The sequence below is a fragment of the Aspergillus lentulus genome, assembly GCF_001445615.1.
Source record: "Aspergillus lentulus DNA, contig: Alt09, strain: IFM 54703, whole genome shotgun sequence".
Classification (NCBI taxonomy): domain Eukaryota; kingdom Fungi; phylum Ascomycota; class Eurotiomycetes; order Eurotiales; family Aspergillaceae; genus Aspergillus; species Aspergillus lentulus.
In genome coordinates this window covers 1313366-1341177 of record NW_028322117.1, presented here as the reverse complement: position 1 = coordinate 1341177, position 27812 = coordinate 1313366, and the positions used below count along the sequence as shown (strand labels likewise).

The 27812-nt window shown below is 51.9% G+C and overlaps 8 protein-coding genes and 1 non-coding gene across 9 annotated transcripts; 3 read left to right on the top strand and 6 right to left on the bottom strand.

Annotated features, from left to right (window-relative positions):
- Positions 1-101: 101 nt before the first annotated feature.
- Positions 102-1907, top strand: ALT_5256 (putative amino acid transporter; the record flags this gene model as incomplete). The annotated part of the gene is made up of 1 exon (XM_033555305.2): positions 102-1907. One exon carries the CDS (start codon positions 102-104, stop codon positions 1905-1907), a length of 1806 nt encoding a protein of 601 aa, XP_033411196.2.
- An 866-nt stretch (positions 1908-2773) lies between these two features.
- ALT_5255 (pyruvate transporter MPC1) lies at positions 2774-3587 on the bottom strand (the record flags this gene model as incomplete). Its single annotated transcript, XM_033555306.1, has 4 exons — positions 2774-2846; positions 2950-3108; positions 3262-3334; positions 3515-3587. The coding sequence occupies 4 exons, from the start codon at positions 3585-3587 to the stop codon at positions 2774-2776; spliced, it is 378 nt and encodes a 125-aa protein (XP_033411197.1).
- A 478-nt stretch (positions 3588-4065) lies between these two features.
- ALT_5254 (small nuclear ribonucleoprotein-associated protein) lies at positions 4066-5065 on the bottom strand (the record flags this gene model as incomplete). Its single annotated transcript, XM_033555307.1, has 6 exons — positions 4066-4148; positions 4207-4251; positions 4315-4735; positions 4802-4873; positions 4937-4945; positions 5039-5065. The coding sequence occupies 6 exons, from the start codon at positions 5063-5065 to the stop codon at positions 4066-4068; spliced, it is 657 nt and encodes a 218-aa protein (XP_033411198.1).
- A 431-nt stretch (positions 5066-5496) lies between these two features.
- Positions 5497-6251, top strand: ALT_5253 (60S ribosomal protein uL5; the record flags this gene model as incomplete). The annotated part of the gene is made up of 3 exons (XM_033555308.2): positions 5497-5650; positions 5795-6044; positions 6125-6251. 3 exons carry the CDS (start codon positions 5497-5499, stop codon positions 6249-6251), a joined length of 531 nt encoding a protein of 176 aa, XP_033411199.2.
- An 869-nt stretch (positions 6252-7120) lies between these two features.
- On the bottom strand, positions 7121-7588 carry ALT_5252 (uncharacterized protein; the record flags this gene model as incomplete). The annotated part of the gene is made up of 2 exons (XM_033555309.1): positions 7121-7351; positions 7445-7588. 2 exons carry the CDS (start codon positions 7586-7588, stop codon positions 7121-7123), a joined length of 375 nt encoding a protein of 124 aa, XP_033411200.1.
- Positions 7589-8913: 1325 nt separating this feature from the next.
- On the top strand, positions 8914-10741 carry ALT_5251 (putative carboxylesterase; the record flags this gene model as incomplete). Its single annotated transcript, XM_033555310.2, has 4 exons — positions 8914-9244; positions 9311-9334; positions 9411-9689; positions 9741-10741. 4 exons carry the CDS (start codon positions 8914-8916, stop codon positions 10739-10741), a joined length of 1635 nt encoding a protein of 544 aa, XP_033411201.2.
- Positions 10742-11061: 320 nt separating this feature from the next.
- Positions 11062-14702, bottom strand: ALT_5250 (pyruvate carboxylase; the record flags this gene model as incomplete). The annotated part of the gene is made up of 2 exons (XM_033555311.2): positions 11062-11169; positions 11229-14702. 2 exons carry the CDS (start codon positions 14700-14702, stop codon positions 11062-11064), a joined length of 3582 nt encoding a protein of 1193 aa, XP_033411202.1.
- A 2666-nt stretch (positions 14703-17368) lies between these two features.
- On the bottom strand, positions 17369-27679 carry ALT_5249 (putative clathrin heavy chain; the record flags this gene model as incomplete). The annotated part of the gene is made up of 7 exons (XM_033555313.2): positions 17369-17725; positions 17788-22011; positions 22082-22446; positions 25604-25742; positions 25806-27291; positions 27359-27485; positions 27661-27679. 7 exons carry the CDS (start codon positions 27677-27679, stop codon positions 17369-17371), a joined length of 6717 nt encoding a protein of 2238 aa, XP_033411204.2.
- On the bottom strand, positions 24429-24501 carry ALT_t104. Its single transcript has one exon. It is a non-coding gene; the product is annotated as a tRNA-Thr (tRNA).
- Positions 27680-27812: the final 133 nt, after the last annotated feature.

Here is a 27812-nt window from a genome sequence, read left to right as displayed (position 1 = left end):
CATCCAGACAAGTACCTATACCAAACCAGTCTACGACAGGTAACGGACAGGAACTCGGCCGGGTGGATAATCCAGCCTCGCTACCAGGCCCAGGACAGTCTATGATCGCATCTGCGCTTCAGGAAAGTCTTGGTCGCTCACCTCCGAGACTTGGAACTCCACCGAGACGAACCGACTCTCCCGCCTTACTGAATCAGCCAGTGAGGTCAAATTATGGTTCATTCGACAATAAAATAGGAAGGGAAGGCTCCATATATTCAAATGCGCCATATGAGGATCCTGAGGTCGTGAAGAGACACCTCGTGCAACCGCAGAATGCTCTCGAATCCAATAACTTCAGGGACATGGCAAGCAACGCCGACGATGAATTCTCTAGCTTGCAATTGCAGGGAGGAGACATTACAAGACAGGTTTATAGGTGGGCTGAGGATGCCGAAGCCGGGAATTCTGTACGAAGACATCTACGAAGTAAGAGTTTCAGTCTCAGTAGACCTACGCCGGAGGAGGAAACCATGGACATCAATACCATCCGGGTGCCAGGAGGTTTCAGAAGAGACTTCATACGAAGGACTGCAGGCAGTCCTCATCCTGGAAGTACCGACGGCCGCGCAAAAGCGTCAGCGACTCATCATCAGCTCCATACCAGCAGCTTCCTGGAGTTTCTCACCCTCTACGGTCACTTCGCGGGAGAAGAGCTAGAAGAGGACGACGAGGTTCTAGGGCCCGATGAGTATTTCTCCTCAGAACCCTGGGACGAAGCAGAAGAGAGAGAACCAGGGGAAGACTCGGCTTTGCTCCGACCAGAAACTCCTGGCCGAAGGAAGCGTAAACCAAAACCGCGCGGTGGAACGGGAACCAACACAAGGACAGGAGCTGCTCTACTTCTACTCAAATCGTTTGTCGGCACGGGTGTTCTCTTCTTGCCAAGGGCTTTCCTGAATGGTGGGATGTTATTCAGCAGTTTGGTTTTGCTTGCTGTATCCATACTCAGCTTCTATTGCTTCATTCTTCTGGTCAACACCCGCTTGAAGATCGAAGGCTCCTTCGGTGACATTGGTGGTGCTCTCTTTGGAAAACATATGCGCCGGATCATCCTCGGATCTATTGTTCTCAGTCAACTGGGATTTGTCTCGGCATACATCGTCTTCACTGCTGAGAACCTCCAGGCCTTCGTCCTGGCTGTCAGCAAATGCAAGTCGTTCATCGACATCAAGTTCATGGTGCTGATACAATTGGTCATATTTCTGCCTCTCTCGCTAATTCGTGACATTGGGAAGTTGGGTTTCACCGCACTTGTGGCAGATGTGTTTATTCTACTGGGGCTCATTTATCTCTATTACTACGACGTTGCCACTATCGTTTCGCAAGGTGGCGTTTCGGATATCAAGTCATTCAACCCATCCACATGGACTCTTTTCATTGGCACTGCCATTTTCACCTACGAAGGGATTGGTTTGATTATCCCAATTCAGGAGTCAATGAAAGAACCACGTCGGTTCCCAGGCGTCCTTGCCGGTGTCATGGTCCTCATTACCATTGTCTTCCTCTCTGCTGGTGCTCTCAGCTATGCAGCTTATGGCTCCGCGACGCAAACTGTGGTCATTCTCAATCTTCCTCAGGATGATAAATTCGTGAATGCGGTCCAATTTCTGTATTCTCTAGCAATCCTGCTGAGCACCCCCCTACAACTATTCCCTGCCATTCGAATCATGGAAAATGAACTTTTCACTCGCAGTGGCAAGTATAACCCCGGGATCAAGTGGAAGAAAAACTGCTTCCGTTTCTTTCTGGTCATGATTTGCGCGTTTGTTGCCTGGGGCGGAGCGGATGACCTCGACAAATTTGTCTCGCTCGTCGGCAGCTTCGCCTGTGTTCCTTTGATTTACGTATACCCGGTATGTCTCTAGCAACTAGGACTCCTGAAGCTTTGTCTAAAGTTACTGACTCTTGCTCCAACAGCCACTCCTTCATCTCAGAGCTTGTGCGCAATCAAGACGCCAGCAGATCGCCGATATCGCTCTTTCCTGCTTTGGAGTCATTTCCTGCATATATACTACCTCATTGACACTCCACAACTGGGTGAACTCTGACAACACCAAGCCTCCAGGATACTGCGATTCGTGATTCGCATATCGATACAAGTTTCTATTGCGACTGTTCTTTTGGTGTACGAGACCTTTTGTAGATATGAGACGACGATCCACTGCTGTTTGGCACTTTGATTAGAGAGCAAGCGATTCATATCATTCCTCCGTCATTATAGTCCTTGGTCATGTTCAAGCAAGCCTGCATATGCACTTCTGCCATGTGTGTCAATAGTTAGATCATTATGTCACTAGAGTCTAGCAGCATTGCATATAGGTTGCTAGTAACAAGCGAGATATTAGACCAATCGATGTGCTCAGACTCACATTCGACAGGCACTGCTAAAAATCTCCTGCGATCAAGCTCTCAGCGAGTCACGCTGCCGAGACTATCAAAAACAGCCAAGTAGTGGCAGTGCAAAGCATTCATTTCTGCAAGAAAGACTATGTACAGCCTCCAGGAGTACCCGACCATCTCATCTATTTAGCACAGTTTATCAGAGCTGAAAAAGCTGTTCTCTGGGTAGAAGCCGTCGGGTAATCCTCGAACGAGTCGACACTCGAAATCCATTTTTGCATTCGCCTGGAGTAGGTCTAAGTACTGCTGAGAAAGAGGGAGATTATATAGGGACGGCATCCACCCGGGAGAAACCAAGAAACACGCGAATAAAACGGGGGAATCACATCGTTTATGCGCCGGCTTCGGTGACTTCCTTACCCTGCTTGGCGGCCTCTGCGAGCTTGGCTTCCCGGCCTCCCCAGCTAGATTTGAGAAAGGTTGTCAGTCATGCATTCTGTAATTGTGTTGAGAGAAGATTAAGGAACAGGAGGCAGCAGGTTCGAGGAAGGCGAGCAGAGAACATACTTCCAGTAGTTCAGGTACCGGTATCCTTGAGTCATCTGAGCGGAGCAGTTGATGAAATGGCAGGCGAAGAGGAGGTAGTTCTTGGGTGAGACAGCGAGGGCGTAACGCATGAAGGTTGCGGAGTAGACTGTGAGCGCAGCGGTCATCTGTCCGGAGATACTGTTCGAGTATTAGTTGAGCGAGCTGACTCGTATCTGCGCAGGAGATGCAGAGCAGGCGGGAGGTTCAACGAGACATAGTAGCATTCCAGTCTGAGATAGGGGGTTCATTGAAATATGGCCAGGCTCGGAACTGGGTGCGATGACGACGTACATTTCAGGGTCCTTTTGAGTGTCCATCACAGCAGCAATGGGGATACCAAAGTTCGAGGCAGGGCCCCAGAAATCTGCATTGGCAAAGCTTCGTCAGCGATTCTCATGCACATTATCCCGTCAGAACAAAACATCATCCCGAGATCAATTATGAAAGGCATCAGAAACCTGGATGCGCTTTCATGGATACCGTCGCCGCCGTCCAGGGCAGGCCGATCTCGGGCGACAGCGTCGACGTGAGGCATTGTACGTACGTGTTGAGCAGACATAATCCAGAACCTTGTTGGAACGGATCTTAGCATTGATCGCCTTGATTGCAGCGGCCATGTTGAATGAATATTCGATGAGGCAGGGGTAACGGTTCAACGACAAGTATCCAGGCTTGCTAACCAGGCACGATTTGTTACCATTCCCCGACCACGGAATCTCAGCGCGGAGTTAACCGGGTGTCACGTGAGACTTTACTTGATATGACTACAGCTTCAAGCGAAGTTGTTTTAAAGAAACATTTCAGAAGACATATTATGAATTGACTAGTGTATCGGTACTTTAGACATATTTAGCATTACTGCTTATCGATCCTAGACCAACTTCCTGGAGTTGATTCGTTCTTCATCGGGACATTTCCAGCATCCGCACACGCCGCAACGCCGTTTGCCTGGTAGAGATGTGTGCTGTATCTATTTGTCGGATAGACTTGAAATCATGGCGAGTCCTTTTTCCTTTTCCTAGCCTCAAAATCTTGCCGTGCTCAATGGACGGCCGGGATATTGTATGCCATCGTGCCGTTCCGGAAATCAATTAATCATCTACCACCAAAGCCTGGAGGAGGGAAACCCCGGCCCTGACCGGGAGGTTGGAAGCCTGGTGGAGGCTGGAAAGCGCCAGCTGCATCGAACACAGTTAGCAAAGAGTTAGCCCATACTCAGAAGTATTGAGAACTTACGAGGACCACCTTGAGGCGCAAATCCAGGTGGGGGACCGAAGCCAGCTAGGAACAGATGGTTAGTTTCGCGTTTGGAACGGAAAACTCTTCACAAAAGAAAGAACTTACGAGGTCCACCAGGGGGTCCTCCACGGCCAGCAAATCCTGGAGGAGGTGCTCCAGGGAATCCACCGGGTGGGAATCCACCGAAGCCGCCAGGGGGCGGTGGTGGTCCTCCAACGCCAGCAACAGGGCCTCCCAGGCCGACAGGAAGACCTCGTCCAGCGGGCTTGCTTATTCCTGGGCCAGCAGCAAGAGTGGCAGCTGCAGCTGCGCCGGGCGCACCTGTTCCCAGTCGCGCAGAGGGTTCGGCGGGAGGTGGGCCATCAACGGAGCAGGAAACGACGTGAGTACCGCGCACGATTGTGAGACCGAGAGTCCGCTTCTCTTCCGCTTCGACTAAGGGAGCGTTTGACGGTCCAGCAGCGGGCTTGGACTTCCGCTTGACGCGGCGGAATTCTTCTGTGTCTGCGAGTACGAGGTTCATGTGCTATAAGTCAAAAAGCGTTGTCGTTAGCTACATTATATGTGCCGAAAAACGCCTGGCAGAATTCACCTTATCGAAGGCGAGCATTTGTCCCGTCATCTGTCGGCCGTCGGTCAGGGTAATCCTCATCCGATAGTTGATCTGCAAGAATGTTAGACTCGGTGGATGGGGAGCTCTAGAAGAGTCATCGAATCAATGACTTACGAGGTTTTGCTGCAAAAGAACGGAGTGTCAGCTATGAAATACCGCAGAAACATCCTCTTCAACAAGAGAAACGACGAAAAGAACGGCAGGACGAAAACTTACCATCTTGCCCTGCTTGTTGGCGGCCATGTTGGCTGGGCAATGCGCACGAATGCGACTTGGGAATAGAACCAAAGAATGTAGTGAAACAGTAGAAGACGAACTCCTCTACTTGATCATTCACTTTTTTGAGCTAATGCGCCCGTAGATAGGTAATGGTGAATCCAGCTAAAGCAGGCTCTCCGACTCTATCATTCCGCTGGCACGGGAGTCGGAGTCGTGATCGAGACGCGGCTCTGCGCTTAGCGCCAAACGACCATGCCAAGACGCTAAGGGCTCTCGCTTCCCACACCAACCCACACATACACTTTTGCACACTTTTCGAACCTTCGATTCTTCCACTCAACGAGTCGACCAATCTAACGCCAAAAGCAGTCGCCATGGTATGTTGCCAGTTTCCCCTACAAAACCCACTGCAATTGAGGAAGAAGGACAACTTTTTTTTCTAACAACTTATCGTCATGCAGTCGGACGGAAAGGACAAGAGCGCAAACCCCATGCGCGAGCTGCGCATCCAGAAGCTCGTGCTCAACATCAGTGTCGGCGAGTCTGGTGACAGACTTACCCGTGCTGCTAAGGTGCTCGAGCAGCTGAGCGGTCAGACTCCAGTCTACAGTAAGCACGCCCGAATTCGATTTTGAATCCCATTTTTTCGATGCCGTTGGGACGACGAAGAGGGGGGATATGGAAGGAGCAAGAACAACAATCAGAGTCATGGGAACAGTATGGCTGATGGGACACCTCTTTTCCAAACTATAGGCAAGGCTCGCTACACTGTCCGTACCTTCGGTATCCGCCGTAACGAAAAGATTGCCGTCCACGTTACCGTCCGTGGCCCCAAGGCCGAGGAGATCCTCGAGCGTGGCCTCAAGGTCAAGGAATACGAGCTGAGAAAGAAGAACTTCTCCGAGACCGGCAACTTCGGCTTCGGTATCAGCGAGCACATCGATCTCGGTATCAAGTACGACCCTGGTATCGGTATCTACGGTATGGACTTCTACTGCTGCATGTGAGTGGCCCTCGGTTCTAGTTTTGGCTTCCCCCTGGACTGCCAGTCAAGTCCATGGCTGACAATTGTGTCTTTTTTAGGACTCGCCCTGGTGAGCGTGTTGCCAAGCGTCGCCGCTGCAAGTCTCGCATCGGTACCAACCACAAGATCACCCAGGCTGAGACCATCAAGTGGTTCAAGAACCGCTTCGACGGCATTGTCCGGTAAATATTCCGTCCATGGGTCTGCAGAGGGGCGGCTTTGGGGCTGTGTGTTTTATGATGAATCGATAAAAAAGGCGGGCGTTTCTCTACATTGCCGCTCTGCTCTGAAATGCTTCTTTCTACCACGGCATATGGATAGGCGTGCTAGGAATATCAATCCACAATTTCAAAAAACGCATCCACTTTTCACAATGAAGGCTTCACAAAGGGTGATGTTTTCCGCATAACCATTGTTGAAAAGTTTTACATGATGCTCCCATGAATCCATGGGCTGCTCATGGGATGTTCCTGGCCGTGGGGTCAATGACTCTCAGCCGATTGCTTTCCGTCAAGGAACACTTTCGGTTGTGTCATGATGTGGGCTGTCCAAGGGTTGAAGTCGTAGGACTTGGGTCACCCAACCCTCTTCTGATGCCGGTCTGGTATCAGAACGGACACCCTTCTAGCACTGGCGTAGGCCGTCCATCGTAGGGTGTTCTTGCGCTGTGTAGACGCTCGTAATGGTCCGTAGTACTTCGCCAACTCATCAGCATCGTCTCACTTTACGGCAATTTAATATTGGCTAGGTATACGACAACCTGGTCCTGGGAACGCCAAATTGCACACAGCTGTTACCTGGTGCATGCTTAATAGGGTATGGGCTACGGTATAGGACATGCCGCAATAAGCAATAATATTCAGGAACTCACGATATTGACGCATTCCTCAGAATCAGCAGCGCAATTACGCTGAACGAAACTAGAGCAGGGAAGGCAGTGAATGTCCATTCTGGTGCCCAGCTTCGTAATATTGACATGCTCCGTATGCATTGCATTAACATGTACAAGACAATTCCAATTTCCCTTTCTTTCCTTCACAGCCATATCGGCTCAATCAACGGCCCCTGGTGTATGTATTCCAGAGCTTCGAGAGGTAGCCGCCCTGCTCAGACTGCTCCAACCAACTCTGCCGACGAGCAGCCACGCTAGGATCAGTGGCATTCCGCTTCGTGCTCGTCAAGCCTTCAAAGAGACCTGTGCTTGACCGTCTCCGCTCCCCGCTCCCATTGCGTGGAGGACTTGCTCCTTTGGCAGAAGCGTTGGACGACTCGGATGATGTTGAGTCCTATGCACGTTAGCACTGAAAGGACACAAAACCAGAGTTGATGACGAGAGGAATTGTTTGAACGGTAGTTTCTAAGAAACCTGTCAGACGTACATGTCTGTCGTTCATATCGGTAGAGGGTCTTCTACCGGGCAGCGTTTGGATAGCGCCGCCTCTAACCCAGACATTGAGTTGTTCGTAGCGGTCACCTACAGTTCCGTGCCAGTGGCGTTTTGGGGGTTCGGACCCGTTGTTCATTTTGGATTAATTGACTGAGGTTTGCGAGAAGTTGTTGTCAAGATAATGGTTCCTAGTAAGTGTGATAAATTAGGCAACGCTCCAGTATCAATCAACAGTGCTATTCTTGGAATTAAGAGCAATCAGAGCGAGGAGATCTAATAAATAGTAACAGCTTCAGAAATGTCTAGAGAAACCCAATGAATAATCAAGATGTCTCACAACCTTCCGGGGATTACAAAGATGACAAACGGAGATACAAGAAGGATATCACTCACTTACCAAACGTTATGAAAGGTTGTCTGCTCATCTTGTGAAAGACCATGACTGATTGGTGTATATATAGCCGACTCTTCCTGCCTGGCCAAGGGAGGCGTCTCCAGGCGAGAGGGGTAAGCTACCTACCTACCCTAAAGCAGTGAAACAAACTCTGCTGGGATGATGTATCACTGCTTCTCCATTGTCTTTCAGGAGCTTGATTGGGGCAAATAAGAAAATGGATTGATCCAATGGTGGCTCGCAGCTGGTCATCCTTTGAGAAATTGGTGTCGACAAAGGATTGGTACGATGATTCATCGTCTTCGCAGAAGCGTCCAGGTCTGCTGATGGCAGCACTGATGGACATGCTCTAGGCGAATCACCGCTGAGGGATGATCATCCCATGCTCAGTCAGACTCCGGAATTCGGTTCACCAGAAGCGAGTCTCGATGTCAAAGACAGCAGAGTATCTGCCGTCGTCGAGGTGATCTCGTGAGGGCTGACGTCAAGAGTCCTTCTTGATGCGGGGAACCTCGCCGGTTCATCCATGGAATCATATTGTAGGGAACGGACTCAATTGCAGAGGGAATAGACGTCCATCTGATAAAGTGATCCATTGCGTCTCATGCCGATTGATAGTTGAGGCTGTTTCTGACTGCGATAAGCATTCATCGAACTCCTTGTCTCAGATTGGATCAGGAGCATACCCATTTAGATGCCTCAGGCATCAATCGGCGTCCAGTTCTGGCGCCGACGCGTAATGTTGCTACTTTCCCCGCAAAGACTGGCCAAACTGTCGGCTGCCCTGGATGTCGACTCCATCTGGTTGGCTCTCCCGTCGCTTTTGCCGATGAGCTCACATCGATCTTGGCTCATATCGCTTCGAGATTCGTTCTCTTGGATGTATGCTTCCCTAGTAGCTCAGCTGCTCGGGTATCAGATGGCTTATCTTCGCCATGCTGGGGGAATCCCCACTGATCGGCCACGTTATATATAATGGTAGCCAGATGTCCTATCAATATGATACTTGAAGGCAAGAAAACGCACTCAAAACATAACAGGAACTGGGTTGAGAATCACAGTTCGACATGGAAACCATTCGATCTCCGTATCTGAAGTCTCTCGCCCACCGAGGCTATGTCCAAGGTGTTACCATTACATCGAAAGCTACAAACACTCCCCTTTGTCGCTTCTTTGGTGGCATTCGCTACGGCTTAGCTCCTTCTCGGCGCTGGCGTAGAGCCCAGAGACTGCCTTCGGATTACGCCTATGGCACCCGGGATCAGCCCGGTCAGTGTGACAGGCTTTCAGGCGTCTGTCCGCAACCTCCCTTTATGAACGTTTCTTTTAGAGATGAGTGGACCGAAGATTGCTTCCAGTGTAATGTGTGGGTTCCTGTAGCCGAACCTCCCAAGAAAGGTCCGTCAGCGAAGACCTATGTACCATCTTGAACACCGTCCTGACTGGTTAGCTGACAGCGGACAGGATGGCCTGTTTTTGTCTTTATTCGTAAGTCTTCTATAGCTATCATAAGGGACAGATCATACTCTTGATGGATATTGTCTTAACCCTTTCCGCGTCTTAGACGGCGGTTTTCTCCAGTTTGGTACGCCAAACACCTTCTCGGCGGCAGCTTTTCTGGGTGAGACGGACTTCAATGCCATCATAGTCATGCCTGCATATCGTCTAGGGGTCTTTGGTTTCCTTTCTTCTTCCGAGATTGGACAAGACGCCGGCTCTGTAGGAGAGACTGTGGGAAACCATGGCTTCTGGGATCAGCGTCTAGCGCTAGAGTGGACCACAGACAACATCGTTCTCTTTGGGGGCAACCCGTTGCAGGTCACCATATCTGGTTATTCGGCTGGTGAGTCTCCTTCAGTCTTTCGAAGATCCATCCTCATTTCTTGTGTACCAGGAGCCTACTCGGTATTCTATCAGCTGGCCTACGGTCTAGAACTCCCTCCAGAACAATGTGTTGTAAAACAAGCTTGCATCTGGTCCAACTCGCCCGGCGTCCAGCCCAAAAACGAAGTAGCAGCGCAGCTCCAATTCAACCAGCTTCTCTCCGCCCTCAAGATCCCCGCGTCCCTGGCCTGGACAGAAAAACTGTCCCGTCTCCGCTCTATCCCAGCAAGGACCCTGCTCGACGCAGCAACCAGCATCGAGCTGCACCAGTTCCGCCCAACAAGCGACGGCACCTTCATAGACCCATCTCTCTTCAAGTCCTTGGACAACGGCACCTTCGCCCGCAAGCTCGCAGCCCGAAACATCCGAATCATGCTCGGCGAATGCCGCGACGAACAATCCCTCTACGCAACATGGCACCCACCACAGAGCAACACCCTGCAATCCCTCCACCGCCGTCTCCTAGCCGACTACCCCCGTCACATCGCCGACGCCCTAATCAAAATCTACTGTCCACACGGTCAACTACCCCCCGGCTGCGAGAACTGGCACACCGACGCCTTCGGCCTGATCTACGCCGACATGCAGGTCCACAAGACGCAGCGCGGGCTCATCCACGCCCTCGCCGCCGGCAACGCAGGCCATCTCCTCTACCGCTACCGCATCGAGAAGCGGCTGCGGTGCGCGGACCGGACGATCCCGCCCTCGTGGGGTGTCACGCACGCAACAGACCAATACCTCTGGTTCTGGGGCAACGGGGAGGCGCTGCAAGCGGACGAGAAGCCCATGGTGCGGGAGGCGTTCATCGACCCGCTCACCAGGTTTGTCCGGGGCGATGCGGATGCGGATATCGGCTGGGGAACGGGGGATTACCGGCAGTTGAGGACTCTCAGGCCCGATGGGTCGGTCCAGATCTGCGAGGACGGTCTGTGGGACGAGGCCATGCGGGTCTGGAGGGCGTTGCGAGAAGTGGGGGAGCCCGACGGCGGCGCTGCGTCTGCGAAACTCTGACGAAGCAGCAAGGATCGTTGGACGTTAATCCATGTCTTTGTGTCTGGATTGGACTACCCAGGCCTATCAAAGTAGTATGACACGACTTCATATTCCGCTACACTTCGAGTGAGTTTGTGGAAGTTGAAATGGCATCTTCGTTGTGCTCAGAAATAGATTCCTTGACAGACATAGAAACAACCGACAATAAACCCCAACCCAGATTATAAACGCTCTAAGGAGACATCAAAAGCCATTCCCATTTTCGTATCTCCATACAAATAAGCCGTGTACGGGCCTGTATACAAGACGATACAACTTCATTCATTCGTAATTTCGATCTACGCCTTGGCGATCTTACAGATGAGGTCCTGGCCATCGACGGAATCGCCTTCCTTGACGAGCAGGCCGGAGACCTTTCCGCTGTGAGGAGCAGAGATTACCATTTCCTAATAACTCCATTAGCTTGTTTGACATCGTAATATTTGGGCAAGAAATGCAAACTCACCATCTTCATGGCGCTCAGAACGGCAACGGGGTCACCCTTCTTGACCTCCGAGCCCTCGTGGACACGGATTTCAACGACGACACCGCTCATGGGAGCACCGATTTGGCTACTGTCGCCAATGTCGGCCTTGGGGCGGGCGGTGTTGTCGACAGAGGCCTTGTTGTCGTCAACGGTGACCTGACGGACCTCACCATTGACCTCATAGAAGACTTCACGCTGACCGGTCTGCTCGGACAGGGGGCCGATAGCCAGCAACTTGAGGATCAGGACCTTGCCCTGCTCCAGCTCGACGTGGAATTCCTCGCCGATCTCGGGCTTGGCCAAGAAGTAGCGGGTAGGCAGGATGGAGAGATCACCAAACTTCTGCACGAACTTCTTGTAGTCCTCAAAGACCTTGGGGTACATGGCGTAACTGGCCACGTCGTACTCGGTGGCTGAGCCATACTTCTCCCGAATTTGGTTCTTGATCTTGGCCAGGTCCAGAGGCTCCAGGTAGAGACCGGGGCGCTTGTCGAGCTTGCGGCGGTCACGCAGAGCCTTGGATCGCAGAGGCTCGGGGAAGCCACCGAAGGGCTGGCCCATAAGACCCTCGAGGAATTCAAGGACAGAGCCGGGGAAGTCCAGCTCGCCAGCACGGGCGATAACGTCCTCGGGAGTCAGCTTGTTGGAGACCATGAACTGAGCCAGGTCACCGACAACCTTGGAGGTGGGGGTGACCTTGACAATGTCGCCGAGCAGGTCGTTAGCCGCCTCATAGGCTTTCTTGGTCTCGGCCCACTGTTGCCCCAGGCCGAGCTGACTGGCCTGGAAGAGGAGGTTGGTCAACTGGCCACCGGGAATCTCGTGCTCGTAGACCTCAGGGTCGGGGCCGGTCAGACCAGCCTCGAAGGGCGAGTACAGTAAGCGCAGCTGTTGCCAATAGGAGTCGATGGCCCGAACGTGGGCCCGATTGAGCTTGGGGTCGTGCTCGGTACCCTCGAGAGAGGCAAGGATAGCACCAACGCTGGGCTGAGATGTCATACCGGACATGCTGTCGGTGGCGGCATCGACGGCGTCAGCACCGGCCTGAGCGCAGGCAACCATGGAGGCCACACCGGTACCGGCAGAGTCGTGGGTGTGGACGTGGATGGGAAGGTCGGGGTAGCGCTCACGGATGGAGCCAACCAGCAGGCGCGCGGCCTGGGGCTTCAGCACACCAGCCATATCCTTGATACCAAGAATATGGGGGTTGAACTGGACAATCTTGTCCACCAACGCCAGGTAGTACTCGAGGTTGTACTTCTTCTTGGGGTTCAACATGTCTCCGCTGTAGCAGATGGTAGCCTCGACGACACCCTCGGCGGCCTGCACAGCCTTGATACCGACCTCGAGCTGGTCAACGTCGTTGAGAGCATCGAAAACACGGAAGATGTCGACACCGCACTTCTTGGCCTGCTTGCAGAAGTGGTAAATGGCGTTGTCGGGAAGAGATGAGTAGGCGACACCGTTGGCACCGCGAAGCAGCATCTGGAAGGGAATGTTGGGCACGGCCTTACGCAGCTTGCGCAGACGGTCCCAGGGGTCCTCGTAGAGGAAGCGCATAGCGACGTCGAAGGTGGCACCACCCCAGCATTCCAAACTGTAAGCGTTGGCGTACGCGTAGCTGGTCTCCTTGGCGATGTTCAGCAGATCGATCGTGCGGACACGAGTAGCCAACAGCGACTGGTGGGCATCACGCCAGGTGGTGTCCATGATCAAGCAGCCCTTGTTGGCACGGATAGCCTTGGCAAAAGCAGCGGGACCTTCACGGTCGATGATCTGCTTCCAACCGTGGGTGCAGGGAACGCTCACGTCAATCGGCTTACCGGCGGCGTCCAGCAGTGTAGGCTTGATGATATCGCCCTTGAGCTTGGGCTCACCGATCTGGCCCTTGATGCTGCTGCCGTTGACGGCGACATCACCCAAGTAGGCAAGAAGCTTCTGAGCACGGTTCTGGCTGCCGACAAGAGCGAACAGCTCGGGAGTGTCATCGATGAAGGTGGTCCAGCACGTGCCATCGATGAAGGTGGGGTGGCTCAGCAATGAGGTGAGGAAAGGAATGTTGGTCTTGACACCGCGAATACGGAATTCAACCAGGGCACGCACGACCTTGCGGCGCGCAATCTCGTATGTGGAACCACGGCAGGTACACTTCACCAGCATAGAGTCGTAGTGAGGAGTGATGATGGCACCAGCGAAACCATTGCCGCCATCCAGACGAACACCGTTTCCACCAGCGGAACGGTAGACTTCGATCTTGCCGGTATCGGGCCTGAAGCCGTTGGCCGGGTCTTCGGTGGTGATACGGCACTGGATGGCGAAACCGCGGGTGGAGATGCGGTCCTGGGTCAGGCCCAGCTGCTCCAGAGTAGCACCGGCAGCGATTTGGATCTGAGCGGCGACGATATCGATGCCGGTGATTTCCTCGGTGATGGTGTGCTCGACCTGAATACGAGGGTTGATCTCGATGAAGTAGTAGCGGTTCTGCTGGTCAACCAAGAACTCGGCGGTACCGGCATTGCGGTAGTTGACCGACTTGGCCAGCTTCACAGCATCGGCCAAGATGCGGTCGCGCACATCGGTAGGCAGATCCTTGGCGGGGGCGATCTCAACGACCTTCTGGTGACGGCGCTGGACGGAGCAGTCACGCTCGAACAGGTGGATGACGTTACCGTGGTTGTCACCGAGAAGCTGGACTTCGATATGCTTGGGGCGGTCGAGGAAACGCTCGACGAAGACGGTGCCGTTACCAAAGGCGGAGCGGGCCTCTGAGGTAGCACGCTCAAAGGCGTCCCGCAGATCGGCCTGGTCGCGGACGACACGCATACCACGACCGCCACCGCCGAAGGCAGCCTTGATGATGATGGGGAAGCCATAGGTGTCGGTGAAGGCCTTGACCTCCTCGTAGCGCTCCACGGGACCGGGAGTACCAGGGACCACGGGAACGCCGCACTTGATGGCCAATTGACGGGCAGAGACCTTGTCGCCGAGCGCGTCGATGGTTTCCGGAGTGGGGCCCACGAAGACAATACCGGCCTTCTCAACCTTGCGAGCAAATTCGGCGTTCTCAGACAAGAAGCCGTAGCCGGGGTGAATCAGGTGCACACCATGCTCTTGAGCAATCTTGACGATCTCATCGATGGCCAAGTAGGCAGCGACGGGGGTATATTGACCGCGACGACCGATCATGTAGGCCTCGTCGGCCTTCTGGCGGTGCATGGACAGACGATCCTCATACGAGTAGATGGCGACTGTCTGCAGGGAAAGTTCGTGGGCGGTACGGAAGATACGGATGGGAATTTCACCACGGTTGGCGACGAGGATCTTTTGAAATTGCATGATGGCGGAGTTGGCACGTAGCCGGCGATGGACCGAGTCTCTGTGGTGCTCATGGTGATCATCGATGAACTCGGTGTCATCGACCGCCTCCTCGGGCTGGCGAAAGGGAGCAGCCATGGTCGGCAAATGTGCGATGAATGAGGAGGGAAAGTGATTCAATCAGCTGGCCAACTAGTTGCCGCTGCTGCTGCTGGTGACACCAGCGATCAGTAGTTGTAGAAGATGAGAGAGCGAGCCAAAGAGGGGAGGAGAGGGGGGAGACGATGGGGAGTTGTAGCGGAAGAAGAGGTTCAAACAAGTGAGGTCCGGGACAAGAAGAGGAATGTTAGAAAGCTGGGGAGATTTAAGTTTGAGACGGAGACACGAGTGATGGCGAGCCACGGAGGAAAAAAGGAAAGGAATAAGTAGGAAAATAATGAGTCACCTTGGTGGAAGAGGAGGAGAGATCAAGGGAAGCTTCCCGCGGGGCTGCACAAGAAGCAAGAAAAAGGACCGGTTTCGGCAGCGGAGGAGATGAGCGGCCAGAACAGGAGGGGCGGGAAAGGTTGGAACGACTCCACGGGTGGAATAGGCGAGGCAATGGTCAATGGGGATATAGTTGGAGCTTGTAAAGAATTGATGCAGGGATGACTTGCGATGAATTGATCAAGAGCAACAACAGAGGAAGCTGATGAAAGGATGAGAAGCGAAAGTGATGGAAAGACGTTGTTGATAACAAGGAGCGGGGGATTTGGACGGTGATAAGAAGGATCTACTGCCTGAGGCCAATAATGATAATACTACCAGAGGTATCTACACCTAACAATCATATTTATGAAAATACTGTCTGCTGTATTTGTATCCTGATGATGCAGAACTATGGAGTATCTAGATACAAAAAGAATAAATATCACAAATGCTACTCTGATCGACCTCTTGGAAGTCTTGGATTTAGCTCACCGGTACACCGGGCAGCGGGGGATTCCATGGATATCCCGTAGGTTTTTTCCCCTTTGTACAAATTGTTGTACAAATCGTTTTACTCTACTGAAAATCAGATACTGGACTATCTATCGACATTCAGCCAGCAGAATTATCCGCTCGACCGAGCCATTGGTGGATGAAATATTAGTTAGTTAATTGATTTTGTCGTTAGTATCTTGTCTACCGTATCTATCTACTTCTTCGAGTATCGACTTTCAAGTGTGAAGGAGAACTCAGAAGAACCGATCCCTCTGCACGATCTCCAAGGTGAAGATGCTCGGAAAATGACACAATAATAACCTCCAAGCTAAAGAACATCCACAAGGCTTCATGTCATATTCTAAAATATCGAACTATCGATAAAGAATCGGATCATTCAGGTACCGCGATCCCTACAACCTCGGGCCCTCGGGAGATAATCAATCGATCCATTTGAGTCTTGAGGAACTACTTTCCCAAAAGCATCATTTCGAGAACAGTTAGTTCGTTCCTATCCTGGGATGGGGATCTCACGTTTCCAGAATAATGACCCTACTCATACCCACAATCCCACATGCTTTCTAGCAATCTCCGTAGGTAAACGGCGCTAGGCGCTCGCTCTGGGTCTGATCGGCAGCATTGCCGGACAACAAACTCCGTGCAATCACGTCACGTCCGTCTAGTCTATCTACTAAAACTAACGATTCTGGTTAGATGGACCGAGGTCATCGCAGCCACAAGAAACGTAAATCGTCTGCAATCTAACTGGTTGTTCTGGTTCAAACGCTCTCGGACTGGAATGCCCCGACCGATCAACGGACCAGTGTAGAAGTTATCCAATTCCATCAGCAGTCCCAAACTGGTGCAGGCACGGTCTTACAGGTCAGCAATTCACTATAGAACTCTGTGTACTCCGTAGAAAATGGGCTAGACCATGCATGACCTTGGCAGAGAATCTCGTTTTGGCAATGGTCATACCGACAAGACGGGACAAGCTGGATCTTTCCGTGAGGTCATCTGACCTCTATCTACACATCCCTTGCGGGACACATAGTAACGGCATAGTAGCCAGTAGCGTTTAGATACGCGGAGTAGAGATAAACTAATTATGTAACTATGGACCATGGACTGCTTGACCATTCTACTACTACGCAGTACTATGCGTACCGGGTAAGGTAATGCTATCTTACTGCGGTCAGCAATGCAGAATCCATGTACTTCATACTCTCCTTGACTCCTACACAAACCCGGCACCGAAATGCAGCGATGATTTTGTCCCTTGCCGTGTCACACTGAAATGCCACACCGTCTGTACGGTGCATCCCAGCCAATTGTCAACCTTCAACCGCACAATTCATCCTTCTTCGCATGCCATCCGGCTGCATCTCTACAATTGAAACTCGTCTGTCATTCTTGACATTTGCCTCGTCAGCCTCCGCGAATCGCCATCGTCACGGGGAAAAGTTCGCTGCCCCGAATCGTCCGGGCTAATCTATTTCCCTGATGCTTCCTTTCAACCCGATCAAGAGCTCGCCCACTATTCATCGTCAGAGACAGCTTACAGAACGTAGACTAATGACTGCTGCAGTCAATAGACCGGCAGCCACGACCCATTACTCTTCATGCCGTGAAAGATACTAGTTTATTCACCTGGAGGAGAAAAAGGTACAAATGTTCAAAGCCTATCGAATACATTGGTACGAAGAAAAAAGAAAAAGAAATGCAATGCCATCAGGGATAATGAGTAAAAAATCACATCGCGGACGAGATACCCAGCCATGTATATCACGAGCCCACCAGCTGGCACTCTCCCGGTGCATACATTAATGAACAAACGTCAGCTAGAACGAACGGAAGCCAGTGGCTTGCGGCGTGATGCCATTAGCCTGTCCGTATGCCATTGGTACAGGGGCAGGCGTCGCCGGCCCTTGAGTCAGCATGAGCCGCGAGCCTCCCAGGATTGGTGTGTTGTCTTCTTCCTTCTTATGCGACACTTCCCGCGCCTTGCGTTCCTCATTGTCCTTCTTCAGCATTTCGATCGTACGTGTCTGCTCGCAGAGGAAGTTGATCATGTAGGGCATAGTGAAATCATGAAGACCGTGACGCCAGGACATCTCCAGGATGACATCGGGGCGGATGAGATCGTAGCAGGCATACAGCATGCCGACGTAGCACTCCCGGCTGCCAATATCGACAAACTAGACACAGTCAGCAAAATTGTTCCAGTGTGAGAAAAGCGATCGATGAGGGATGAACTTACGTAGCGAAGAAGCTCCTCGACCACGTCCGACTTGCCAGAAATCGCCGCGGTCTCAATGGCATCCTTGTATAGCTTGTCCTGCTTGGAAAGCGAAATCGACTTCTCCCAGCGCTTGTTGTTACGGTAGATGTTCGCCGCAATCTGCCGGAAGAAGATGAGGTCATGCTTCTCGAGACGCTGCGCCAGCTGCACCGCATCAAAGTTGTCATAGTTGTCCACCGAGTCGCGTAGAGTCTTGTAATCCTCCTCCTCGATCAAGAGGTCGTTGATGGCATCATTGACGGCTCTCTTGTTCTGAGACTGGACGTTCAACAGGAACGGCTTGATAAGAGGAATGTTGTCGGAGCTCTGGAAAATGCGTACAACACGGTTCACGTCGATCCGAGGGGTCAAGACCTGGAGTAGATCCGTAAGAAGCAGAGGCTGCTCCTGCAGATAGAAGTTCAGAGCACGATAGTAAATCTCCAGGTTGGCAACCTTAACAATGATATCCTTAAATGAATGGTGCTCCCAGGCATCCGCGGCACGCTCCATCATTGCCAAAGCGGCGTTGTCCCACTCGTCGTAGTGGCAATACAAGAATACTAGCTCTGGCCAGAGATTTGCTTCCTCGCAGGCGCGGATCATCTTGGGAATATTGATGCGAGACCAGAAGAGCTTGAGGTGCTCCATGACCCGGTCAGGGTGGTACTTGGACAGAGCAATGCCAAGCTCGGTGAACATGCCCATGTGCGCCCTCTCCAGTCCCAGACCAGCTTCGAGAACACTGATCAACTCGTCGAAGTAGCCATTGCGCTCGTATTGGCGCACAAGATCCTGCAGCTCCTCGGCATGCACAATGAGGTTGAGACCGCAAATCTGGGCGAGACGGAACTCCTTCTTGTCCACACAGGCCTGGTTGACTTCCTTCCAAACCTTGACACTGTTGGCCTTGCGTGCACACTCGACTGCAGCCTGGTAATCCTCCAAGTGCACCAGGGTGGTAGCCAGCTTAGCCCAGTTGGAGATGCTAGTATAGAAAATCTTGGCTGCCTGGTGGTAGCCTTCAGCATAGGCCTTGTCACCGGACGTTTCGATATCGGCCACGTTGGTGCTACGCAGGAAGTCCTCGAGCTCCGGCAGCTGGTCAAGACGAGCATAGCAGAAAGCAAGGGCGGTGTCAATGGCTGGCTCCCGCAGTGTCTTGCGAGCCATCTTGAGATATTTGACAAGCTCCTCGTCTTTGCCGGCGTGAGTGGCAGTCTCAATGACCTCGAGGTAATTCGAGGGATCATTGGCGCGGATGTACGATTCGATCGAGTCAGACACACGGAGACCGTCAAGCTGTGCCTTTGCAACCTTGCTCCAAACATCCGGCAACTCAACGCGCTCGGCAAATTCCTGAGCACGGTCAATGCTGACAATGTTCTCAACAAGAACATTGACGGCAGCAATGTAGTTGTTGACCTTCTTATATATCTCGAACGCTTCCTCGTACAGCCCGACGGAGATACACATCTCGGCGATCTCGTCAGCGCTGAACTCATTGAGCTGATGAATGTAATCCATCAGACGTCCCTTGTCGGCCTTAGCTGCCGTCAACATCAGAAGGTTCTGCAGGCTACCATTGTCGCTGAAGGGCGAGGGCTCGAGGATGATCTTTTCCAGGAGCTCGATAAGCTCGCCAGGGAGGTCGGCCTCAAGGAAGGCCTTGACGGCAACGGAAACCTTGTCGGGCTCAGTCGATTCAGGAACTGCCGTTGCGATGACCTGATCGACAAGAGAACGGCGGTGCAAATTATTCTCGCTCAAGACGAACGACCAAATCTCAGGATCGGCACGCTCAACAAGGTAACGAGCTTGGGCCCGGTACATAGCATTCTCATTGGTAATGTTGATGAGTTCCAGGTCATTCTGTCCCTTCCTGTATGCAATGTAGGCCAGGTTCGGATCACGCTTCTCGCAGTATTTACCGACGGTCAACGTGTCATACATGTCGTTCTCCTTGAGGAACTTCTCGGGGTTGTTGTTGCTGTCGATGTAAATCTTGGCGAGAGCATTGTAAACGGCCTGTTGCTGATTGCCAGCCGCCAGAGTGGCCTCAAGGAAAGGTAAGAGCAGCTTCAATCTGTTTCGTGTTTCGACCTCAGAGACGAGCTCGTCAATGGGAATAACAGAGGGCTCGACGGTCGACAGAAGGTTCTTGATGATAGCTTCATCACAGTCAACATCCAACAAGCCTCCAACGACGGCCGGAGTGCGAGAAGGGTTAACACGCTGCACATAGACCTCGATTGACTTGTACTGTTGGTTCTGGTATAGGTAGAGAACCAAATCGTGGATGAAATTGAAACGGTCGCATACGATGATGAGAGGAAGCTGCTCGGTCAATTTGGCTTCTTTCAGGAAATTCTTGACCTTCTCCGGGTTGTAGTAGTTGCTCTCGCGGCAGATGCGCTCGACCTCGGTGATCTGGCCCATGGCCGTAGCAGCCTCAATATACTTGAAATGAACCTCAGGATCCTCGCTAAGGTTGACAATGCTTCCGAGATAGTAGTAGAGACCCTCAGCCGTGCGGTACTTCTCGAAAAGGCTGATGAGTTGACCGGGCCCAAGGAGATCCGAGAACTTTGTTGCAAGCTGAACAACAGCCTGCAAGTTCTGGCGGATGTTCACCTCCAACATGGTGTCCATGCAGTCAAGAGTCTGTTCCACAGAAAGACGGCCAAAGTAGTTCATGAGCCATTCAGGGTTCAACTTGTCGGTACGAACAATGTTCCGCTTGATCACCGCAGGGTCATCAGTATTTTCCAAAGCACGTTGGATGAGGCCGGCATTCTCGCAGAGCTGGGAGATTCTAGGACGATCATAGTGGGTGAAAATCTCGTTACCAAGAATTGCGTCTGCAACCTGGGGAGCGTTGACGAGGTTCATCTCAAGCAACCGTGTCTGTAGGTGGCCGTGCTCGGGCTTGTTGTCCTTGAGGGCATCGAGCAAGAACGAGGTTGCCTGCTGAATCATGTTCTGCGACAGGAAGACGTCCACGACGCGGTCAAGATCAATGAGTGCGCCACTTTCCTCGTTGGCAAGCTGAGCCGCGAATTCGGCACCCTTCTCGGGATTGACGCGGACAATGTGCTGCAGAAGTTGAGTGTAATCGGGCTGGTATCCAACTTGCTTCGAATAGGCGAGGATCTTGTCAAATTGACCAGTCTCGGCAAACCCAGCAATGACCTTGTGGGGTACATTGGCTTGCAGATAGATGGCCAGAGCCATGTTCATGTCGAATGGTCGGACGATATCTCCGAGTTCCTCGGAGGCTTCCAGCTTATTCTCACGCATCCATTTCTCCAGCAGGTGCTTCCTGTTCTGTTGCAGGACAGGGCGCACAAGCTCAACACTTTCATACTTGTTGAGGGATCCCTTGTCCAAGAGCATACCGAAGTACTGTAGGATTACAGACATCTGCTGGCCAGTTTGAGGCGCATTCTTGAAGCGGTTGATGGTCTCGGGTGTACGAAGGAAGCCTCGGGGAGAGTTGGCAGCGATCTTGGCAGCTTCGGAATAATTGCCTTGCGCCAGCAAGTTGTCGAACTGCTGCTGGTAGAGGTGATCCGCTCCAGGAAGGCCAGCCTTTGACGCGAGCTTCACCGCAAGTCCAGACATGGCAGGGTTCTCCATCAGGTACTGGATAATAGTTCCCTCATCAACGCTGACCGACAGGACTTGGCCTTTGCGGTTGACACCGACCAGGCCTGCAGATTCTGAGTCGGGGGCTGTAGTGAAAATTGTTTCACTGGAGATACGGTTCATGAAAATGCAGGTTCCGGTTTCGAGGTCGTAAAGATGAATGAAGCCATACTTGGTAACGAGATAAACGATGTCGTACTTTCTGGAGACCTGCATAGCGACCGGGAAATCATTAACTGCTTCTTGCGGGAAGTAAACTTCCACGGCCTTCTTCTGGAAGCGCGGGTTCGGCTCCTGGTGATCGATCTCGGCGATCTGCAGTTTCGCGCCGGTCTGAGTACGAACAGCGAAGGTGAACAGCTTGTGCTCCAAAGGAGAGCCTTCGACTCTGATTGAAGCAAAAGCTGCCGCGTGTCCTTCAATAAACTGAGAAATCCCGCGATCTTTGGAATACAGTTGCATTGAACCCACAACACGTCCCTGCTGTTGGCTGATACCCACCACAACCATCCACTTCTCCTCGTCATTGACACGGTAGTTGATAATTTGGCAACCCTGGCAGCGGTGATGTCAGTTACTATGGGTCGAGCAATGTGTTGGACTTTCTGATTTCCGCCACACTTACACTCAGGTTAGGAAGTCTGTCAAAAATCTTGAGAGGCTGGTTCTGGGTTGGATCAAAAACGTCCCAGTGGTAGACCGATGCCTCGGTGACCAAACCTAGACTCGTTTCACTGAACCACTTCCAGTAAACAACATCTTCATTCATGACCGCAGACTTGAGCTTCTGCTTTGCAGAAAGGTCGAAGATCTGAATTGTTCGACCCTGAGCTCTGAGGGCGATGATGTTCTTGGTCCAGTGCATAATGGCACTGTCCGCATTGATCGGCCGCTTGATGACTTCATTGTTGTTTTTGAGGTTGACAATAATGACTTGAGGCTTGTCTTCTTCATTGAGTTTTTGCCTCACGCAAACGAAATGATCCGATTCTAAAGTCTATCCAGCAATGACACTATGGTTAGCAAGCTTCGGCAAGATCCCTGTTTGGAGGTGCGCCTCCAAGCTGTACTTACACACGAGTTGAAGCCAATCGATTGTGGCTAGAAGAAACAAAACGTAAGCAGAGATCCACAAAATTTATAGGCAAAGGAAGGCGCGTCCGGCGTGCCGGCGTGCGACACCCTAGTTCAGCGACGGATGGCATCAGGCAGTATCGGATGGTAGGACATACAGCAATTTCGGCATTTGTCAGCTATAGTAGATTAACCACACATTAGCACTCTCTGTCAACGAGCGGAATTGAATCAACACATGAGAGAGGGGAAATACATTGATGAGCTCCGTGAACTTGATGGGAAGAGGAGCCATATTTACCAAGGCCGCAAGACGACCTTACCCGCCCAACGAAACGCCGCTCAAAAGAAATCAACTAAGCTCGAGGTGAAATGGTGAAGGGGATAACGGCGAATTGAAGCTAAAGACGGAGAGAAAGAAAGAAAGTAAAGGTGAGGAATTAGAGGAAAGTGAGATGAGTAGGAGGGATACGTAGGTGGATTAGCAACTGGGGAATGCGGGAAGTGACCTCAGGAGGCCGACGCTGTTGTCGTTGCTGAGGTGTCGCTTATGGGGACGTCACGTGCAAAGGGGTAAGCTCCAAACGGTACCTGGGAAGTGACGACGGCTGCAGTCAAGCGTTTGAGAGACAATGACGAAGATGAGGTGAATGAGAGAAGTTAATGAGGTTAATGAAGTGAATTGAATGAAATGCCTAATCTCCTGAGATATTATTAGGCATTGGTTGAAGCATTCAATTGAGAGTTTGTGTTTGCTTTTTCTATTTTTATGTTCTTGAATCTTGATTGAGCTCCCACAGATAAGTGACAGTGAGGCTCACAGGCACGTGGATGGCCTGAGGTTCATTTCTATGTGACAGGTGCCAGGGTCTCTTCAATTAGGTAGTGTTTTGTCTAGTTCAGTTTTGATTCACTACCACCAGGTCCACATCCATCTGAGCTGATCTGAACCAAAGATGGTTATAGAAACAGTACTTCACTAAGCGGGCTCAGATGCAACCTGAAATGAACTCCTGGGGTGCGACACTAAAGGACTGGTCGAGTCTTCTTTAAGGGTGGAAATGCTCATTCGCAGCACCCAGTCATACTCTCAGTTCCATTAGAACGTTCACGAAACTCAAGTAGCACGCCCATACTCCTGTCTAAAATGTCTCAAATGGCAGTCTCGTCCGTGTCAACATGTCCAGAGAATATGGGAGTTGAGAGACAGACTGTCACTCTCTGCCTCCAGAAGCATGTGCGCCGACTCGAGCATGTCCTAGTACGGCCGGTTTTATACCTGATATCAGGTCAAGCAAGACGAGGATCGCGGCAACCACGATCATCTATGACCACGGGAGCATTGACTACGTCAACGTCACAACATCAAAGCGTACATGAAACCTCGGAGACATGGGGAGACAACGACCACTGCTGTCAGTGTTAAAGTGGACGAATACTGGTGTGAGCTACTTGTGAACCGATTGTTTAGATATCACGTAGCAGGAAACGAGTAGTATTATTTCTGACTATATACAACAGAGCAGTATCTGCCACCAAGCGGTCCTCGATGTGGGTGTTCCTGTCCCCGGCTCGGACTTACGTGGTTCCAAGGACAGACTGTTGTGGTTCTCGGGACAAACCAGGAGCTGGCCAGTGCAGGCAATGCAGGACACGTACGGTTGATCTTCGTCATGCTGTCCAAGCTTCTTACATGCATATGTGACTGCATCAGTTGTTATTCTCCAACGGTGCATGCACCTTAGACCTCCGCAAACTATATAGTTCCGCCACGCTCATCGAACACCGACGTAAGGCGTATACGCTGGGACGGAGGCAATCTGAGCTTCGTCCGGGTGCTAATCACGGCGACAGGATGATATTCTAAAGAAAGGTTGAAAAAATAGCGGTAAAAAAAATGCTCACAAGCGGATTTGAACCGCTGACCTCATGATTACTAGTCATGCGCTCTACCAACTGAGCTATGCGAGCTAGTAGATATTAGAGCGTGGTTCGCTTTGCTAATAATAATATGAAAATTATAGTGTGCCCTACCTACATCTCCTCTGTGCCGCATCCACTTGTGTCTTTCTACATCACTACCACCCGATTCCATACCCGACCTTCGACCTTTCGGGAAACATGGGATGGCTCTTAGTTAGCTTTCCAACTTGATGGATACTCTCTCCGGTGCAGAGCTAAATCCCTCATGGGGTCCGTCCCTTGTTCGCGCGAGTGGTTCTTGGTCCTGGTAACCATGGCCAGAGTCGATCCCAAGTATATTTCCGTGACAATGCCGACGGATAGAGTGCAACACCAATGACAAGGTAACCAACTAATAGCAGTCTTACATGCCTTATCAGCTATATCCGAACAAAGTGCAATCAGGGACAACAATTTGCCAAGATGCAAAAAGAAAGCATGCAGAACTGTATAATACATCTATCACAAGCTCACGATTACCGATATCAAACTAACTGCAGAAACGGTATGTGTGAGGAAACATGGCCGACCTTTAGAAGAAGGTCCTACTCATACCGTCTCAAGCCTTAGATAGGCAACGGGAGCTATATGAAAATACCGCTCAAATAGCCTCGACAGTCACACAATCGACGACCTTCTCTCCAATCCACCCCGCGAACGTAGTCCTCACAGAACAGCATAGATCATGTTAGGGACCCGCAACACATCGCACCGCGAAGCTTGGAATATAGCTAGTGACGGGCGTCGACCGTATTCTACCAATCGCTAATTACCAGGCACCTTTCTCGCAAAGTTCCGTACCAGATACTTCGATGCAGACAGTCCCTCTACTGTTGGTCTGTTACATAGCTACGGCATCTCAGAGAGTATAAACATAAATAAAGTGGTACTGAGTTGAATCTATACAAGTTCTGTTCGTCAAGGGCGCTATTCAGAACGCCAACACATCCCATAATCACATCAAAGACATCAAGCACTTTTGGCATGACTCTCTTGGAGGCCTGTCGATGGTAATACTTATAGGGTCATCACAAGACTACGCAAACATCACTGCGGTATCATCGTCCACCGAGACAATAGTAAACTCCCCACACTTAGTGGTGGAACAAACGAGTGCCCTGTTCGACGAAGACGATACCCAGCTTCTCGGCCGTCTCGAAGACGGGGCCGTCGTTCTGGCTACCGCTGGGGGCAGCGATGTACTTGGCACCCGAACGGGCAGCACGGAAAACGTTGTCGATGAAGGGGAACTATTTGACTCTGCATCAGCACAAGCTATACAATCACATGAAATAGAGCGGTCAAGCACTTACGAAAGCGTCGGACGAGACGGCAACCTCTCCCATCTTCGACAGCCAGCTGTCACGCTCCTCCTGGGTGAAAGGAGCAGGGACTTCCTCGAAAACGCGCTCGTATTCGGCCTTCTCGACATCGTTACGGGGAGTCTGTCCGGAGCAGAGAAGGTCGATGGCATTGCTCTTGTCAGCCCGCTTGGTGCCGGCCTTCCACTTGATGTTCAGCACACGGTCGTGGAAGCGCATCCACCAGTTGTCGGCCTTGTCACCGGCGAGACGAGTGCAGTGGATACGGCTCTGCTGACCAGCACCCAGACCGACGACCTGGCCGTTCAGGGCGTAGCAGACCGAGTTGGACTGAGTGTACTTCAGAGCGATGGTGGCCACAGTGAGATCCCGCAGAGCGGAGTCGGGAAGGGCCTTCAAGTCCTTAGGAGTGATGATGGTGTTGAAAGTCTTCTGAGGCGAGATGACAACATCGTTGCGCTGTTGGCTGAGCTGAACACCGTACACAGTGCGAGTCTCCTCGGAAGCGGGGACGTAGCTCTCGTCCATCTGCAGGACAAGGTACTTGCCACCCTTCTTCTTGGAGAGGATCTCTAGCGCCTCAGGGGTGTAACCGGCGGCGATAACACCGTCCGAAACCTCGCGGGAGATAATCTTGGCAGTGGGAACATCACAGACGTCGCTGAGAGCAAGTAGATCTCCGAAACTGGACATGCGGTCCGCTCCACGGGCACGAGCATAGGCCTGGGCCAGTCCAGAAGTCTCGATACCGGCAATGTCATCGACCATGTAGACCTTGCGCTCCTTCTCGCTCAGGGGAACACCGACGGCAGCACCGGCAGGAGAGACGTGCTTGAAGCTGGCCGCAGCGGGGTAGCCAAGGGCCTGCTTGAGCTCCTTGACCAGAGCCCAGGCGTTGAGGGCATCGAGAAGGTTGATGTAGCCCGGGGATCCGTTAAGAGCCTTGAAGGGCAGTTTGCCATGGAGCATGTAAGCAGAGGCAGGCTTCTGGTGAGGATTGGCACCGTAGCGCAGAGACAAGTATTGCTCGCCGTTACCAGCATACTGCTTGCGGAAGAAGCCCGAGATGGCAGTATCGTAGTCCGCAGTGTGTTCAAAGGCCTTGAGGGCGTACTGCTTCCGGCTGGCTTCGGAGATCTCTCCAGCCTCCAGCTCCTTCAGGAACTCGGGGTAGTCCTGAGGGTCAGAGAGGATGGTGACACGAGCGTGGTTCTTGGCAGCAGCGCGCAGAAGGGTTACACCGCCAATATCAATCTCCTCAACGGCCTCGGCGATGGTAACGTTGACCTTGTTGACGGTCTCCTTGAAGGGGTAGAGGTTGCAGACGACGAAGTCAACCTTGGAAATATTCTGGTCGGCAAGATCCTTCTCGTCGGACTCGATGTCGCGAGCAAGGATACCACCGTGGACAGCGGGGTGAAGGGTCTTGACACGGCCACCGAGCATCTCAGGAGCATGAGTGATAGCGGAGACATCCCTAACAATTGAAATACCATGTCAATAACCATCATACTCCGAGTAAATGGGAAGAGCTGGTGACTCACTCAACCGGGAACCCAGCTTCACGGATCATTCTGGCGGTACCACCAGACGCGAGCAGACGGACATTGTGCTTGACCAGACCCTTGGCCAGGTCCAGAAGGCCAGTCTTGTCATAGACGGAGAGGATAGCTGTTTATAGAAAAGAAGTGTACAAGCTTGAGTCAGTCCAATGCTCGTTTCAATTCCACACGAGTAACAAAACTCAGAGTGGGGAAGCAACCGGCCAGTACGACTTGGCGAGGAACAGACCCAAGCCCCGAGTGAGGGGAAGAAGAGGCTGAGGAGATATCAATGATGGACATACCTGACTTTTGTTGAGACATTGTGAGACGCTGACAGTGATGGACACTGGGACACAACAGAGTCAGAATCGAGCACCGACGAAAATTTGGAGGGGTGGTTGGAGTATTGTGAAAAAGTTCAGATGACAATCATGACAGGAGCCCCGCCTGAAGT